The 16,067-nt window shown below is 51.6% G+C and overlaps 1 protein-coding gene across 4 annotated transcripts in view; it reads left to right on the plus strand.

The window, feature by feature from the left end:
• Positions 1–14,705, plus strand: part of CLSTN1 (calsyntenin 1) — a gene marked incomplete at its 5' end in the record, with an annotated part of 50,399 nt that extends 35,694 nt beyond the window's left edge. Inside the window, 9 exon segments of one of the 4 annotated variants that reach the window (XM_014586581.1) lie at positions 5,428–5,484; positions 6,615–6,772; positions 7,605–7,753; positions 8,367–8,593; positions 9,349–9,519; positions 9,889–10,034; positions 11,900–12,035; positions 12,380–12,564; positions 12,991–14,705. In XM_014586581.1, the coding sequence (XP_014442067.1) occupies positions 5,428–5,484; positions 6,615–6,772; positions 7,605–7,753; positions 8,367–8,593; positions 9,349–9,519; positions 9,889–10,034; positions 11,900–12,035; positions 12,380–12,564; positions 12,991–13,188 (1,427 nt within the window). 4 annotated transcript variants of the gene reach the window in all.
• Positions 14,706–16,067: the final 1,362 nt, after the last annotated feature.

Raw genomic sequence — 16,067 nt, forward strand, 5'->3', positions numbered from 1 at the left:
GGCGGACATGTGAGAGTCAAGCACCCTTAACCACCACGCCACTGCCAACCCCCTTATTATTGTTTTTTAATTTGACCAGAGAGAGAGAGAGAAAGAGAGAGAGAGAGAAAGTAAGAAAGCAAACTGCCAGGTCCAGGACTCTAATCATGTGGGAATCCAGCGCCTTAACCACCACACCCCCTGCCAGCTCCTGATTATTTATTTTTAAACATTGTATCGTGGGAAGTTTCAGATATCCATAAAAGTAGATAGATTAGTATAAAGAATGACCATGGTTCATTCTTTTTTTTTTTTTTTTTTTTTTTTTTTTTTTGAGAGAGATTTTTTGCTGTAGGGTACGTGCGCTGACCAAGAGACAAAGAGACAGAAAGTGAGAAGTCACCCTCCAGTGGGAATGGCCACACTGTCGTATCTTCTCCTCCATTCTCCTCTCGGGATCTTGGGCATGCATGCATACGTGACTGGTCTGAGTTTTAAGCTGCCGAGTACAGGACTCAAATCAGTCAACTACGTAGAAGTCCAGCACATAACCATTATGCCATCTGCTGGTCCCAAGAATGATCATGGTTCAAATCCCAGCTCTGGCTGCTTGAAAAACACACCAGGCATGTGTGTGTGCCCAAAATCTAACAGGATGCGTTGTATTCAAACCAGCGAGAAAGTAAGAGGACATCTAGTTTTAGCCAAATTAAAGGAGTCTTTACTAGCTGAGCTGACTGCGAGTCACTCCTCAACTTTGCAGCCCTAAAGCAGCGGGGAGGAAGGTTTATAAAGGCAAAAACCACAAAAGCAGAACAAAAACAAAAACAAAAAAGCACAAACCACAATAAAACTACAAGCCTTGAATTATGTGACAGGGTTTACAAAAGCCAAAAAGCGAGTTATCAGGAAAGACAGTTATAATCAGTAAGGAACTTTCACGAGACATACAAAGGTCACGTCACGGGGAAAGGATGGCGAAGGCTGATCCGAAAAGAAGGCGCTCACGCGTCAGATGGAGAAATGGAGGACGAGGGATTATGGTGTGACCACACCCCACTGGGGGGTGCTTTCTCCCTTTCCCCTGCACTGCACCCCGTTTCTCTCTGACAAGCAGATACACTCTCTGGCAGTTGAAAAGCTCTACCTTTCAACATCGTAATCGAATCAAATTTTCACCCTCTTAATCCCATTACAGTGGCTAGAGCAGAAAGAAATAGGCTCCCGTCAGCATCTTATGACCTTCATCCTCATTTCCTTTATTGTCCTTCCTTTGGCTGTGTATAGCCTTTTTGGGGACAGCTGGTCCCATACCATAGCATAGCTCTGTCCATGGGCACTTGCTAAAAGGTGCACCGTAGGACTGAAATGCACCGTCACCTTCCCTGGGAACCTGAGCAGGGCCGTTGACAGAGTCTTTTTGCTGGAAGTATTTTATAAATGATCTGTTTATTGAAAAATTAATAAGGTCAGAGAGAGAACCATGAACAGTCAGGCATAAAAATAAAGGACACAGAAACATCAGCATGCATTGGACCTGAGGACTCTTCCAGAGTGTTTAGCTCTTAATGGCCGGGTAGGAGCTCGGTAAGGGAGCCACTCACTTTCAGTAAGTGCCGTTTCTGGGGAAAATTGCACAGAAACCTCTGCTGAGAGACCGGGGAGAGGACGTGAGGATTGTCACTAGAGCAGCAGTACTGCAGGGCTAGTCTGTACCATTGAGTGGCAGGCTCGTTGCCACTCCACATCATTATCTCACTTAGTCCTGTTTTAGAGCTGAAGAAACTGAGGCTTGGAAAAGTGATAAGCACAGGGCTCTCAGCTGATTAATCATGGAGTAGGATTTGAACCTGAAGAGCCAGCATACTCAGGACCTACACTGTGAGCTATCAGCCCAGGAGTTGGTTTTTGTTTTTAATTTTTGCTAGCATGCTTGTCCGAGACACAGAGAGAGGGAAAGTGACAAAGCACACCGCAGTGGGGTCGTCCACACAGCAGTCCCTTCTCCATTCTCCTCTCAGGATTTTGGGCACGTGCACATTTATTTCAGGCAAGTTCCCGAAGCCCCTCCTGGTTGATGATGTTGGGTCCAGTTGTCCTAACCGCCATGCCATCCTCTGGCTCCCCACATGCGAGTTTTGAACCTTTTTTGTGCCATGAAACCCTTTGGTGACCCAGTAAAGTCTATGGACCCCTTCTCAGAATAATTTCTTATTAATTATGAAATAAAATACATAGGATTTCAAAGATAACCAACCAAATTGAAATGTACTATCAGGGCTCTAGGAGGTTAACTTAGTGAAGGAGCAGTGGCTGCTGTGCTTTGTTAGCCAATGAAGAGCACGCTTTAGCCACAGGTTCAATAATAGTCATACTTTCAAAGTGGCGACAATATGTTGTGATAGCTGCAAAAGCCATACCAAGACAGGAAAGTCTCAGTGGTTTCTCTTGGTGACAAAGGGCAGTTACTGCTAATACTGCCATGATTTGTAGTGTACATCCATAACCAAAAGAAATACTGAATTTTAGAAGTTAGTGGAAATAAGCATATCATTTTTCCATTCAAGTTCATAGACTTCTTGGTTTACATTGGAGGTTTCTGAGCCCCACTTTGTAAACTTGCCATGGGGCACGTGTGTCCTCAAGATGAGTGGTGGGGGGGGGGGAAGAGCCCTCCATGGGGATGGCCATATCCCAGTCCCTCGTCCTCCATTTCTCTCTCCTGTTGACATGGTGGGCGTGCACACACACTCCCAGAGTGTTTCGTAAGCTACCAAGTCTGGGACTCCATTGAACTGTGACGTTGGCATGTGGGACCCAGCTACCCTAAGCACCATGCCACTGGCTCTCACTGATATTCTTGAAAGTTCAGTTTAGGGGATAGCAGGTGGCATCAAGGTTAAGGCAGCTGGATCCCACATGGCTGACTCCATGGTTCAAGTCCCAGATCCAAATGGCCTGAGAAAAACGCACTGGGCACGTATGTATATGTGCCCAAAATCCCAAAAGGAGACTGGAGGAGAAAGAACTGCAGTGTGGCCATCCTCCCCCGAAGGGATGATTTCTCACTTTCTCTCCCCATCTCTCCCTAAGGAGTGCACACGCCCTATGACAAAAAAAAAAAAAAAAGCTTAATTTAGATTTGCTTCCCAGATTAAATAGTAACTTCTTAATTAAATAACTATGAATAAAAATACAAGTATAAATCTAAATGTAACTACATTCTAGGAGTTCTGTTGCTTTGGTTAAAATAAACCACTGTGTCCCACCCTGCCTCTGTTCATGTCCTGTTAACTCTGCCATTAAACAGCAATTACTTTTCATCCCTTCCCATCTTAGCCCTCTCTACATCCACAGTCAAAAAACCCTCCTAAATTCCCAAACCGAACATGCACAAATGCTTTAAAATGTAGTTACCAGGGAGGAGGACCTTCTTTTCCATTTCAGTGGATTCAAAACCATTTCCCCTGCAAATTCCCCAGGCAGCCTGGGCTGTGGGCAGCAGCGTCGTCTCCGTCAGCTAAGGCAGTCGACATGACTGGGTCAGGGAGGACGTGGGGTACTGGGTGGCAGCAGCTGCTGTATCTCATGCAGGCTTCGCCCGGGCAGTCCGCACACTTCTGCAGCAGCCCAGAGAGGCCAGTGCTGGGGGCCATCGAGCAGAGCCCCTGCTCGTGATCTGGGCAGCGGTGGGGCTGTGCTCAGCTCTGGGTGCATGCTCTGAAGGAGGGCATTGTGCTGCAGACACGGGCCGTGGACTGTTTCTCTGGGTGAGTTCCTTAACCTCTCAGTCTCCCTTTCTGCTCAGAAAAAGCGCTTAGTGTCTGCTAGGGCCAGCTGCGGCAGCCGGTGCTGGTCGATGCTACTGTTCACAGTCCGAAGCCATATGGGGAGCCCAGGTTTGATGCTTGGCTCACATTAAAAGCTGGGCATGGTGGGGGGCCGGCAGGTGGCGTGGTGCTTATGATACTGAACACCCACATGGCCACTGCCGTTCGAGTCCTGGACCTGGCGACTTGCTTTCTCACTTTCTCTCTCTCTCACTCTAGCTCTCTCTTGCTCGCTCACTCGCTCGCCCTGTCCCTCTATGGCCAAATTAAAAGTGAAATAAAGTTAAAATAATTATTTAAAAAAAGAAAGCAGGGCATGGTGATGCAGGCCTGGAGTCTGAGCTGAGCGGGGAGGGTGGTGCGTTCAGGGCCAGTGTGGACTGCGTGGCAAGATCCTGTCTGAAAGAGCTGGGTGTGCTGGTGTGCAGCGTGGCCCCATCTACTCAGGAGGCAGAGGAGGAGGATCCCAATAAGGGGTGATCCTGTCTAGAAGCTAAAAAATATATATTTTTGTCATTTACAGGTTAAAGTCTATACAGATAAAAACCGGCCTTGCATTTCCCCCAGATACAAACCTGTTTGCCTATTACAGACTTGGGACACTTGTGTATGCCGTCCCATTTTGTCTGCATGAGATGTTTCCCTGTCAGGAGGAGAGGTGCCGTGAGCCCAGGCCTCAGTGATGGGGCGCACACTGCCTCCAGTCAGCAGCATGGCCCCAGGAGTGTCCTTGGAACACAGACGGGGGAAATCAGTGAATTTGATGCACGTGTTTTTCTTTTCTTTTTTTTTTTATATTTTTGCTAGATAGGGCATATCTGCTCGCTAGAGAGGCAAAAAGAGACCATGAGAAGGAAAGTGTGAAATCACCCCCTAGAAAGGTTGTCCATGCTGCAATCCCTTCTCCATTCTCTCGGAATTTTGGGCATGCACGCACGCACACTCGGCATGAGTTACAAGCCGCTAGAGCCAAGACTTGAACCATGGTCCTGTATGTGGGAGTCCAGTGCCTTAACTACTGTGCCACCTGCTGGCCCCAACATGCTTTTATTCAGCTCATTTTGAATCTAACCTGGGGAACCAGCAGTTAGCGTAATGGCTATGTTGCTGGACTCCCACGTAGTTGACCGCGGTTCGCGTCCCGGACCCGGTGGCTTAAAACTCATGCCAGACGTGTGTGTGTGCGTGCCCAAGATCCCGAGAGGAGAATGGAGGAGAAGGAATTACGGCATGACCATCCCCCTGGGGGGTGATTTCTCCCTTTCTGTCTCTATGTCTCTGTCTGTCTGGCAAGCGCACGCGCCCTATAGCTAAAAAATCTTCTCATTAAAAAAAAAAAAAAGAAAGAAAAAAGAAAAAGAGTCTAACCTGTGTTTGGGCAAGGAGGATATGGGAAGTTGGAGTAAGAAAGGAACATAGGGCTGAGGGTTGTAATCATTGCTTCTGAGAAAAGGCAGGTACAAGCTTGCATTCCAAGTGGAGAATGTCCCAAAGAGGAACGAGAGGGAATTTTCTCTGCATTTTCTATTTGGTTGCTTCAAAACTGATTTTCAAGGTCCAGTGTGAAAGCTCTAACCTCTTGGTCATTTTCTATTGTCTTTGTCTTGCTTTTCCACAGAGTATTCAGGAGTTGAAAATGACAATGAAACTGAGCCTGTGACTATGGCCTCTGCAGGTGGCTGGAGCTTTACCCTTACAGTTCACTGTTGTGTTTCATTTAAAGAGGAGGCATTTTGGTTGATCATTCCACATGTTGCATGAAATGCCCAGTTGCATTTTGGTCCCAGACGCCATTGAGCTGCCGCTCTGCATCCTGCTTCCCCGTCGCTTCACGGGTTCCCCACTTCCTGCCCGTTCTGGTCCCATTGAAGTGCGGGCTGATAACTCACTCGTGGAATGTACTCTCCCTTCCCCCCAGAAGTATACCCTGAGTCCACTGCATGAGGCTCTCTCTGCTAAAGTCTCACAGGCCAGGTTTGGGAGGCTACCTCGTGGTTCTCATGGGCTGAACCACGAGACAGGAAAAGACTTGTTTCTAGATATTCTGTCCTGATCGATAACTAAATTTTAAGTAGATGTTTCTTAGAAATTTCGATCCTAGTGATGATTTACAATGTCTCACGCCCTTATCAGAATGAGACACATGGGTGGAAATTTGTTTCTTCTCCTTTATCAGTTTAAAACAAGGTTTAGTGTCACCTGTTTTGGGCTCTTTTTTGTAGTCTGCCAAGGGCCATTTTCTCAGTTTTTGTCCTCGTCACATTGTCATTGCCCAGTTACCCTCAGCAGGGGAGGTAGGAATGCTGGCAGCAACCAAGCAGCACTCTCTGAAAGGCCTGGGTGTGCAGGCCTGTGAGTGCAGGGGTGGCCCTGGGCACCACTGTGGTGGTTCAGCCATGTTTGTGTAGGCCCTCCCCAAATGTGTATTTTCCCAAGTGTCTCAGGACACTTGGGAGAGAGGTCCACGGTGTGACCCAGCTGGCTGAGGAGGTGTCCCTGGGCTCCATAGCTATAGTTGTGGAGCAGGCCCTCATTGCCACAGAGTGGCGGGATGTTTGGGGACACTCATGGGACCTCTTAGCTCTGGGCTTTGGGTGAGGGACCCCGATTTCTCCAGGCCATGTGCATGTTCATAAACTATTTAATTTCTTCATCATGCTTCCATGTAGATTGCAAGGCTAACAGGATTTGGTACAAACTAACCCGCATGTCCATCCATCGGGCTGCCACTCTGGTAACACTGCATTGAGGAGTGAACCGGGAGCATCCAGGCCACAACCTGACTGCTTTTTCCCCATCCCCAAGGTGGTGACCTGCACATGGCTCAGTTCTTCCGAGGCAATCTGGCTGGCCTGACTATCCGTTCCGGGAAACTTGCTGATAAGAAGGTGATCGACTGCCTGTACACCTGCAAAGAGGGACTAGACCTTCAAGTGCCCGAGGACGGCGGCAGAGGCGTGCAGGTAGTGCTGCGGGCTCACCTGCCAGGCATTCTGGGGCTTTTAGACCATAGATAGAGAGGCCATGAGGTGAAGGAGTGTTCTTACACTTTTTTTTTTTTTTTAAGAGAGAAGTTTTTGCTGGACCCGCAGTAGGGATAATCGCTAGGTTCCGTGAGTTTTTGCGGGACCAGCAGTAGGCATAATGGCTATGTCACTGGACTCCCATGTAGTCAACCGCGGTTCGATTCCCAGACTCGGTGGCTTGAACTCATGCCGGGTGCATGTGCGTGCGTGCTCAAGATCCCGAAAGGAGAATGAAGAAGGGATTGTGGCGTGGCCATCCTCCCTGGGGGTGATTTCTCACTTTCTGTCTCTCTGTTTCTGTCTTTCTGGCAAGTGCACGTGCCCTATAGCAAAAACCTCTCCAAAAAAGAGAGAGAGATTTTTGCTGTAGGGCGCATACACTCACCAGAGAGACAGTGAAAGAGACAGAAAGTGAGAAATCACCCCCCTAGGGGGATGAGTACACCATAATTCCTTTTCCGTTCTCCTAGGATCTTGGGTACACATGCACGCGTGCATACACACTCAGTGTGAGTTTAAAGCCACCAGATCTGGGACTCAGACCATGGTCGGCCATGTGGGAGTCCAGCGATGTAGCCACTATGCCATCTGCTGGTCCCAACACTTTAGATACTACTGTTGATCACTGGGATTATGTGAGCTTTTCTTTTTCATGTCACCAAGTCAGATCAGACTCAGCTAATCCTCTTTGTCAAAGCACCCACGCTTTTAGCTCTTTGCAGTTAGAATCTTATTCCTCATCTCCTCTCTCTGCTTGGTATGAGTTCAGATCCAAGCAAACCCCAGCCAGTCGGTGCTGACCTTGGAGGGAGAAGATGTCAGGGAGCTGGATAAGGCCATGCAGCACGTCTCCTACCTGAACTCGCGGCAGTTCCCCACACCTGGAATCCGAAGGCTCAAAATCACCAGCACAGTCAAGTATGTCTTGATTTTTAACAATAAACCTTTTGTACTCAGGAACAGTTCAGAAGCAAAGATATACATTCTAGCTGTGTGTGTGTGTGTGTGTGTGTGTGTGTGTGTGTGAGAGAGAGAGAGAGAGAGAGAGAGTTTTGCTTTTAGTGCATGAGGCTCTCCAGAGAGACAGAGACAGAGAGAAAGCGAGAAAATCACCCCCTAGGGGGTTGGCCAAGCCGTAGTCCCTTCTCCTCCATTCTCTTCTTGGGATTTTGGGCATGCATGTGTGCCTAGCATGGGTTTTAAGCCTCTGGGTCCAGGACTTAAACCACAATTGGCTATGTGAGAGTCCAGTGCCTTAACCACTATGCCACCTGCGGGCACCACTTTCTAGGTTTTTAAGACAATCTAGCCTCCCTTCTGTAATGAGAGGTGAGCCGTCACTCATGGCTAAAAGCGTGAGGGTCAGTCTTATTTCTCCTTGGAAGCTTGTTCCTGGAGCGGCCTCTGTCCCGTCCGCTCTGGATATCCACGGCAGTGTGTATCTCCCTCCATCTGCCTTTGCACACAGGGGCTCTGTGACGGGCTCTCAGACCTCTAACCCTTCCTTCCTCTCTGTGGTTCTTGCTGGCAGGTGCTTTAATGAGGCTGCCTGCATCTCAGTCCCCCCAGTGGATGGCTACGTGATGGTTTTGCAGCCTGAAGAGCCCAAGATCAGCCTGAGTGGTATCCACCACTTTGCTCGAGCGGCTTCTGAATTTGAAAGCTCAGAAGGTGTTTTCCTTTTCCCTGAGCTGCGAATCATCAGCACCATTACAAGAGAAGTGGAGCCAGAAGGGGACGGGTCTGAGGACCCCACAGGTAACTCCCCTGTGCAGAACAGTCTGGCTTGTGCTGCCACTGCCGTATTTGACTCTTTGGGGGGGGGGGGAGTTTCATGCTTTATAACTGTTCTTGGGTCTTCTGTGAGCTGGAACTCATTATGATCTTTGGAAATGCACCTGGAGGGTTCTTTCATCGTTTTCCAGCTGTTGTCAGGCTCCGAGATAAAGTTTGTGGTTGGGAGGGAGGCCAGTGCGGGACCCGCTGCTTCTCCCTAGGCCCAGAACTGTGTTCCTGCTGAAAAAAAATGGGTACATTGGCCTCACCCCTCTCACTCAACACATGAAGGAATCCCAGTTATTTTCTTTTTTTTCTTTCTTTCTTCTTCTTTTTTTTTTTTTTTAAGAGAGATTTTTGCTATAGGGAATGCGTGCTTGACAAAGAGACAGAAAGTGAGAAATCGCCCCCCAGGGGGGATGGCCACACCGCAGTCCTTCTCCTCCGGTCTCCTCTTGGGATCTTGGGCATTCACGCACATGCATCTGGCATCAGTTTTAAGACACTGGGTCTGGGACTCGAACCATGGTTGACTACATGGGAATCCAGTGATGCAACCATTATGCTATCTGCTGGTCCCAGGACCTCCAGTTTTTAAAAGGAACCCCCTCCCCCATGTCACTGGTCCTCAGAAGGGCTCTGTGGAGTTTGAGCATCAGCTGGTGGACTGTCGGATGTGAGTTGTCTCACTGGCTCCCACTAAATAGCCTCTATTTCTGGTTGGGCCATTTTTGCAGTTCAAGAATCACTGGTATCTGAGGAGATTGTGCATGACCTGGACACCTGTGAGGTCTCGGTGGAGGGAGAGGAGCTGAACCCGGAGCAGGAGAGCCTGGAGGTGGACGGGGCCCGCCTGCAGCAGAAAGGCCTGGAAATGAGCAGCTCTGACCTGGGCGTGGTCTTCACAGGTGAGAGGAGTGGCTGGAACGGGGAGTCGGAAACTCTTGGCCCCCTGCCTTCTGCCCTCCGAGAACGCAGTTTTCTGGAGGAGGTGGAGAAGGAGTGCATTCACGGGTCTGCGTTGTCTACAGGCTTAACCCCCGACAGGAGGGATAAGTGCAGGCATCCGCTTATACGTGATGTCACCCCCTCCCTGCCCTGGAGGAAAAGTATCCCTTACACCTTGCATTTGTTCCTGAAATTACAAAACCAAAAACGTGTGACCTGTTGTTCGGACGACCTAGGTGCTGGACTGTAGCTTGCCCGTGCCAGGGTCACGGCCCAGCCCAGTTCTTAGCTTAACCCACCTACACCCTTGTCTCCCTCCGCTCCTGCAGGCGTGGATACCATGGCCAGCTATGAGGAGGTTTTGCACCTCCTGCGCTATCGGAACTGGCATACCAGGTCCTTGCTTGACCGGAAGTTCAAGCTCGTCTGCTCAGAGCTCAATGGCCGCTATATCAGCAATGAATTTAAGGTAGAGGTGAGTACAGGGCCAGCAACAGTGACCACTGAGTGCCCTGATGTTTGCAAATGCCAATTCTTAGAGCAGTCCTGGTGGCATCTCTTTAGAGCCACTGGGATAGTGGCCATTTCCAGGCTGGGGTCTGCTGCAGGTTAGACCCATGTAGGTTTAGAGTAGTAGGCTATGTGTGGGGCAGGCTGGAGCACAGAGGGTGTTCCCTTTTCACTGGCTGGCTCAGCCCCAAATTCCGAGTCTTAAGGACCCTTGGAGGCAGAGGGTAAAGGGAAAGTGATGGTTAATGCCCCGGGGTAGGGATGCAGTCATTTCCTGAGATTCCCCACGTGTGAGAGACATGAGGAAGCTGCTTTAGAAAGAGTGGCACCCAGGGACCCAAAGGTTCTTATAGTGGTGCTAGATCCCTGGTCCTGTTAGGAATAGTGTCAGGCCCTCAGCCCAGGCTGATAGCTGCTGACGCAGAGCCAGGCAGGACTGGCGCTGCTGAGGCAGGCAGCGGGGACTCACAGGCCACAGCGGCCAGAGAGCAGAGTGTCCTCGAAAGTCTCCCGCTGACATACACAGTGACTTCATTGCTCAGGGCCTCTATGGCTGGGAACGTGGGCCCAAAGTTATTCTTAGCAACTCTCCAGCCACACTGTGAACTCAGTAGCAGCAGAATGTAAAGTTCACAGTGCCGTGAACCAGCGATATTTTGCTATAGCGAAGGTATCTGATTTAGAAACAAATATAACGGTTATGGTGTTTTGTTACCTTCCGGTCAGCAGCAAAGGAAGAAAGTGCTGGTGCTTTCCGCAGCCGTGGAGAGGCCCAGTGGCTTGTGCGTCCACTCTGTTGTAGACGGGTTAAACGTAATACAAAAATTATGCTTTCATATATATTTTTTTGAGAGGTATTTGGTATAGGGTGCATGCGCTCGCCAGGCAGAGAGAGACATAGAGACAGAAAGCGAGAAATCACCCCCCAGGGGGGATGGTCACGCCGCAATCCCTTCTCCTCCATTCTCCTCTCGGGATCTTGGGCACGCACGCACACGCGCCCGGCGTGAGTTCTAAGCCACCGGGTCCGGGACGCGAACCGCAGTCAACTACGTGGGAGTCCAGCGACATGGCCATTACGCTAATTGCTGGTCCCCCTGTATTTTTTTTTTAAAGGTTTTTGGCAGGGGGTATGTGTGCTCACCAGAGAGTGTGTGTGAGACAGAGGGGAAAAGAGAAATCTCCCTCCGGGTGGGTGGCCACACCACCATCTCTTCTCCATTCCCCTCTCAGGACTTTGGCTACACACACACACGCGTGCCCTCCGTAATTACAAGCCAGGGCATCCAGGACTCAGACTGCGCTTGTCCATATGGAAGTCCAGGGCTTTAACCACCACACCAGCTGCTGGCCCTGGACAGATCTTTTATAAAATGCAATAAAAATTAGCTATGTGACCCAGCCTAGGCCTCATAACTAGTCAGCAGTGGGCCGAAGCACAGTACTAGAGGCCTCATGGCTGGCTGCAGGTTTGGACCCCAGCATGGCACGATCCTGACAAGGTGGAGAGTGGGGAAAAGGGACCCTGGCGAGGGTGCCCCCTCCCTCCCTCTTCTGTCTCATAAGCATGCTCTCTGTCATGGATAAAATATAACTTTGTTTTAAAAAGAATTGTTAGAAAAGCAGTCTGTTTCATGGATGTGTGATAATATCAGTTGTTGCAGGTTTCTAGGTGCTTACTCTTGAGTTTTTCCTGTCCTTTTCTCATGCAGGGGCTGGTCCAGGGACCACTGAGAGTGGCCTTGACCATGCCCACTGCTAAATTCCTTTCTCATCTTTTAGACTTACCCAGGATGCCACTTTCCAGTGACCCTCCCTCTCTCTGCTTAGGTGAACGTCATCCACACAGCCAACCCTGTGGAACACGCCAACCACATGGCCGCCCAGCCGCAGTTCGTTCACCCTGAACATCGCTCCTTCGTCGACCTGTCCGGCCACAACCTGGCCAATCCTCACCCTTTTGCAGGTAGAGCAGCAGGGGCGGCACCTGGATCCACGATGCCCGAGCAGGTCCAGGTGGAGGCCCCTGCTACACCTTGCTGTGTGCACAGAGCCTGCTCAGGCCTAATCCATGTCCCTGTCACATCCTATCACACACCAATGACACACGCAGCCGCAGGGCAGTATGTGCCCACATCAGATTTGAAACCTACACGGAGCTTTTTCTAGTGTTTCTCCTTAGTCTCCTGGGGCCAGACGAAGCATTCTGACCAGCCCGTGTAGCCCCAGCGTAGCCGTAGACCCAGGCGTTACCACCCTCTGGGGTTAGCTGTGTCACTAAAACTCCGTTTCCTTTCCCTCCCATTACAGTTGTCCCCAGCACCGCGACTGTCGTGATTGTAGTTTGTGTCAGCTTCCTGGTCTTCATGATTATCCTGGGGGTGTTTCGGATCCGGGCCGCGCATCAGCGAACCATGCGGGACCAGGACACAGGGAAGGAGAACGAGATGGACTGGGACGACTCCGCCCTGACTATCACCGTCAACCCCATGGAGGTAGGAGAGCGAGAGCTGAAAGACAGCGCAGGCCGGGGCCAGAGCAAGGCTTGGTGAAGCCAGCAGGACCACGGCCCTTGGTGTCTGAGCTGTCTGTCATGTCACCCACACTACAGCTCTGGGAGGTTAGGAGTCCCTGTTTCTCAGATGTACAGGCCGAGGCCCCGAGAGGCCTTGTTCATGGTCATGAGTGTAGAGGGGCGCTCCCCGCGGGCCTGGAACTCCTGCTGCATAAACCCAGCTCTTAGACCAGCTGTGGCCCCAGGGTAGCACTCAGAGCCCTGTTTGCCCTTTGACCTTTCATATGACAACTTGCAGGCCCCTCTCTCAGGAAGTGAGTCCTTACAGAGACCTTCCCTTCCTGTGAGGCTCCAGATAGGTCGTGGGCAGGATGGGGGCTGCACTCACGAGGCCTCTCTCTGCCAGACATACGAGGACCAGCACAGCAGCGAGGAGGAGGAGGAAGAGGAGGAGGAGGAGGAGAGCGAGGATGGGGAGGAGGAGGATGACATCACCAGTGCGGAGTCGGAGAGCAGCGAGGAGGAGGAAGGGGAGCGGGGAGACCCCCAGAACGTGAACAGGCAGCAGCAGCTGGAGTGGGACGACTCCACCCTCAGCTACTGACACGGCCTGCCCGCCAGCCCGGTGCCGCCTTTCTCTGCTTCAGCAGACTCTGCCGCTGTCCCTGTCCCAGCCCTAAGGGTCCACGGTGTACAAAGTCATTTGGCCAGTAGGTCTGCAGGCCCCTCCCATTGCTGCGTCCGTGCTCGGTGTGTAGAACCTAGGTTCCCGCCCTCCGCCGCCCTCCGCCTGGACTGCTCTTGTACATTCTGCGAGGAGCTGGCACTTCCTCTCAGCCGGAGCCCGGCTCCTGCAGGGTCCCCCCCTGTGTCCAGCCGGGGTCCCCCTCGGCCCCGGCGGGACATGGGCCCCTCGCACCTCCAGGAAAGCCGCCACGACTGGACTTGCTGACGAAGGGTAAACTTGCGCATCCCCACCCGCTAATCATTTTTTTCTTTTTTTTTAAAAAAAGTTTTTATTTTTTCCAAACTAGTGCATGTATAAAATGGCAGAATGGGGTTACTATGTAGATGATTAACTGACTTTTTAATATTTTGTAAATAAATCGGGATTCTTTGTGTCCTTTGTGCTAGTGTAATCCAGGACTGGGCTGTACAGTGAAGTGCAGGAAGCTGAGCACAGGAGAGACCCTGTGGGCTCCTGCCTCTCCCACCGTGTCCCCGCCCCCCTTCCCAAAGAAGGCACGACAGGGCCTGCCCCACTCAGGCCTTCTCTGAGGTCCCCGAGTGCAGCCCGCGTGTCAGGGGCCACAGGCTTTGGTGTGCTGCCCAGGGGGCCGAATCTGGAGTCCCCCTGGAGGCTGGACACAGCCAGGTCTGTTCTTTGAGACTCCACCTGTTTCTACTTGGCACTGGCGGCGGGGCTGCAGGGCTCCCGGCCTCTGTCACACGCCGCTCCGGTCCCCGCAGCGGCCGCAGCAGCCTGTGCCTGTGTAGGAGCCTGAACTCACGGCCCACAGCCCGTGGTTTCTCCTGCTAACGCCCTGCTGGTGAAAGCGTGTAGAGTGCAAACTGACGGCTGCCCTCGCTCCTTTGGCCACTCGGTTTGCAGACAGCAACAGGCCTGAGGAACCCGTACTCACGACATCCGAAAGGACCCTGTGGCCCAAAGGCAGAAGTGCTAGAATTTTCCAAAAGTCTTCCTCCACAGAGCCCCTGTAGGGTGCCCCCTGCCTTCTGTAGGCTAAAATCCACACCCCGCAGCCAGGAGCCCCACCGCTGTGCCTGGGGTGGGGGGAAGGGAGTGGAGTGCCGAGGTCCAGACCCACACCGCGCAGCTCATTTCTGTGTACAATCTGACTCCTAGAACTGGGGGGACGTCGTTTTGAATGCTGTTCTGTGACCCTCACTGCTAGTTTGGAGGACGCTGACGGCTGTGCTGTGTAGTGTCGCCACCCATGTCCCGTCCTGTAGCTGCTCCATTAGACGGTGATAGACGCTGACGAGAGGGGACGTCCTCCCGCCAACCGCAGCCACCATGCACCCTTCAGACGTGTGTACCGATGATAGGCCCGAAAGTGTGTATGCTACAATAAAGTTCTGGTTCTAACTCCAGCCCAACCCGGCTTTTGTCCTTTGTTTTGTTTTTCATTCTCGCATTCCCTTCTTTTTGAGCCAAGGACATAAGAACATAAAAAGGCTTTTATTTCCTTCCACTGCTTTGCCCTCCCATTTCAAGGTTTCAGAGCGCTGGTCTCAGCCTGCCTCAGTGATTCCGAACTTGCCTTCCCCGTACACAAACACGTAACGATGTAAAAAAATAGAAAAGGAATCTCTTGCCAGGCACAGACTGTGCACCCAAACCACAAACCTCCGTGGCTGTGCACGGTGTGCAGGGAGCACACAGACAAGTGTAAATAAATAACACACGGACACGCGGCTTTTCCTATTTCAGAACAGGCGAGGTGGTCTGATGAATCTCAGCACTTAGCTGGGAACAAGTGTGGCCGCCGGCCACTGCGGGCCAAGCAGGTGCCCCATGAGTGCACTGCTTGCGGGTGGATCCCTGACAACTGGGACTTGGCACCTGGGCTGCTGAGGGGCAGCTCCTTCTGGTTCTGGTGATCTTGGAAGAGTTTTGAGAGGTCAGCAGTGTCTCCTGGTGTAGCCTGAGTCAGCTGCCGGTACATAAGGGTCACCCATGTGCTTCTGTCGGGTCACTGGAAAAGTCATGGTGCATTTTTTGCATAGAAAAACATGTCATGTCTTTTCCGACAACCCAACAGAAGCCCAGATTCCTAGCAGCTCTAGAATGGGCTTTGGAAGGTTGGGATAGACCCAGAAACCTGCATTTCTAAAGCTGCTCAGATCCAGGCCTTTGAGAGCCCTAAGGCCTGGTCTGGACCATGTCACACTAGAAACTACTAGAGAGAAAGACTCCCCCACAGCCCCTAGTGCTCACGTGTCTGCTCCCTGGTTGCTCCCAGGTTCTGCAGGGTGATTATCTGGGGATCTGGCCCTAGCCCTTATTTAAAGCCTGCTTTGGGAGGCAGGCAGCAGGTAACCGCACGGACTCTGGCCTGCCTTCGCAGTGGCATGTGACCAGGGTGAGCCAAGTCAGACTCGCGTCGGGAAGACCAGCCCGCATTATACTGTACGGTGTGTGGACCCGGCCTCCCTGCCTCTAGGTTCAGTACGTGGCTGGCTATGATTTTCTTACCCGCAAAGTCACTTTATAGCAGAGAGGTGAGGAAATTCTCGTACCCAAGTCACTAGGAAGTGAGGAGCAGGCACCCCTGAATGTTGGGGCACCCAGGCTTCCTCGGGGAGCTGCCCAGGACGTAGTCAGTAGAGGCTGTGCAGGTGGGCCACACGAGGTGGCAGGGCTGAGCTGGAGATGAGGCATGCTGTCTGGACAGTCAGCACCAGGGGCCTGCCGGGGGCCAAGTCCCAGACACTCTGGCTGGAGCCCGGGCAGGGGCT

Source organism: Tupaia chinensis, unplaced genomic scaffold (genome assembly GCF_000334495.1).
Source record: "Tupaia chinensis unplaced genomic scaffold, TupChi_1.0 Scaffold000146_1, whole genome shotgun sequence".
NCBI lineage: Eukaryota > Metazoa > Chordata > Mammalia > Scandentia > Tupaiidae > Tupaia > Tupaia belangeri.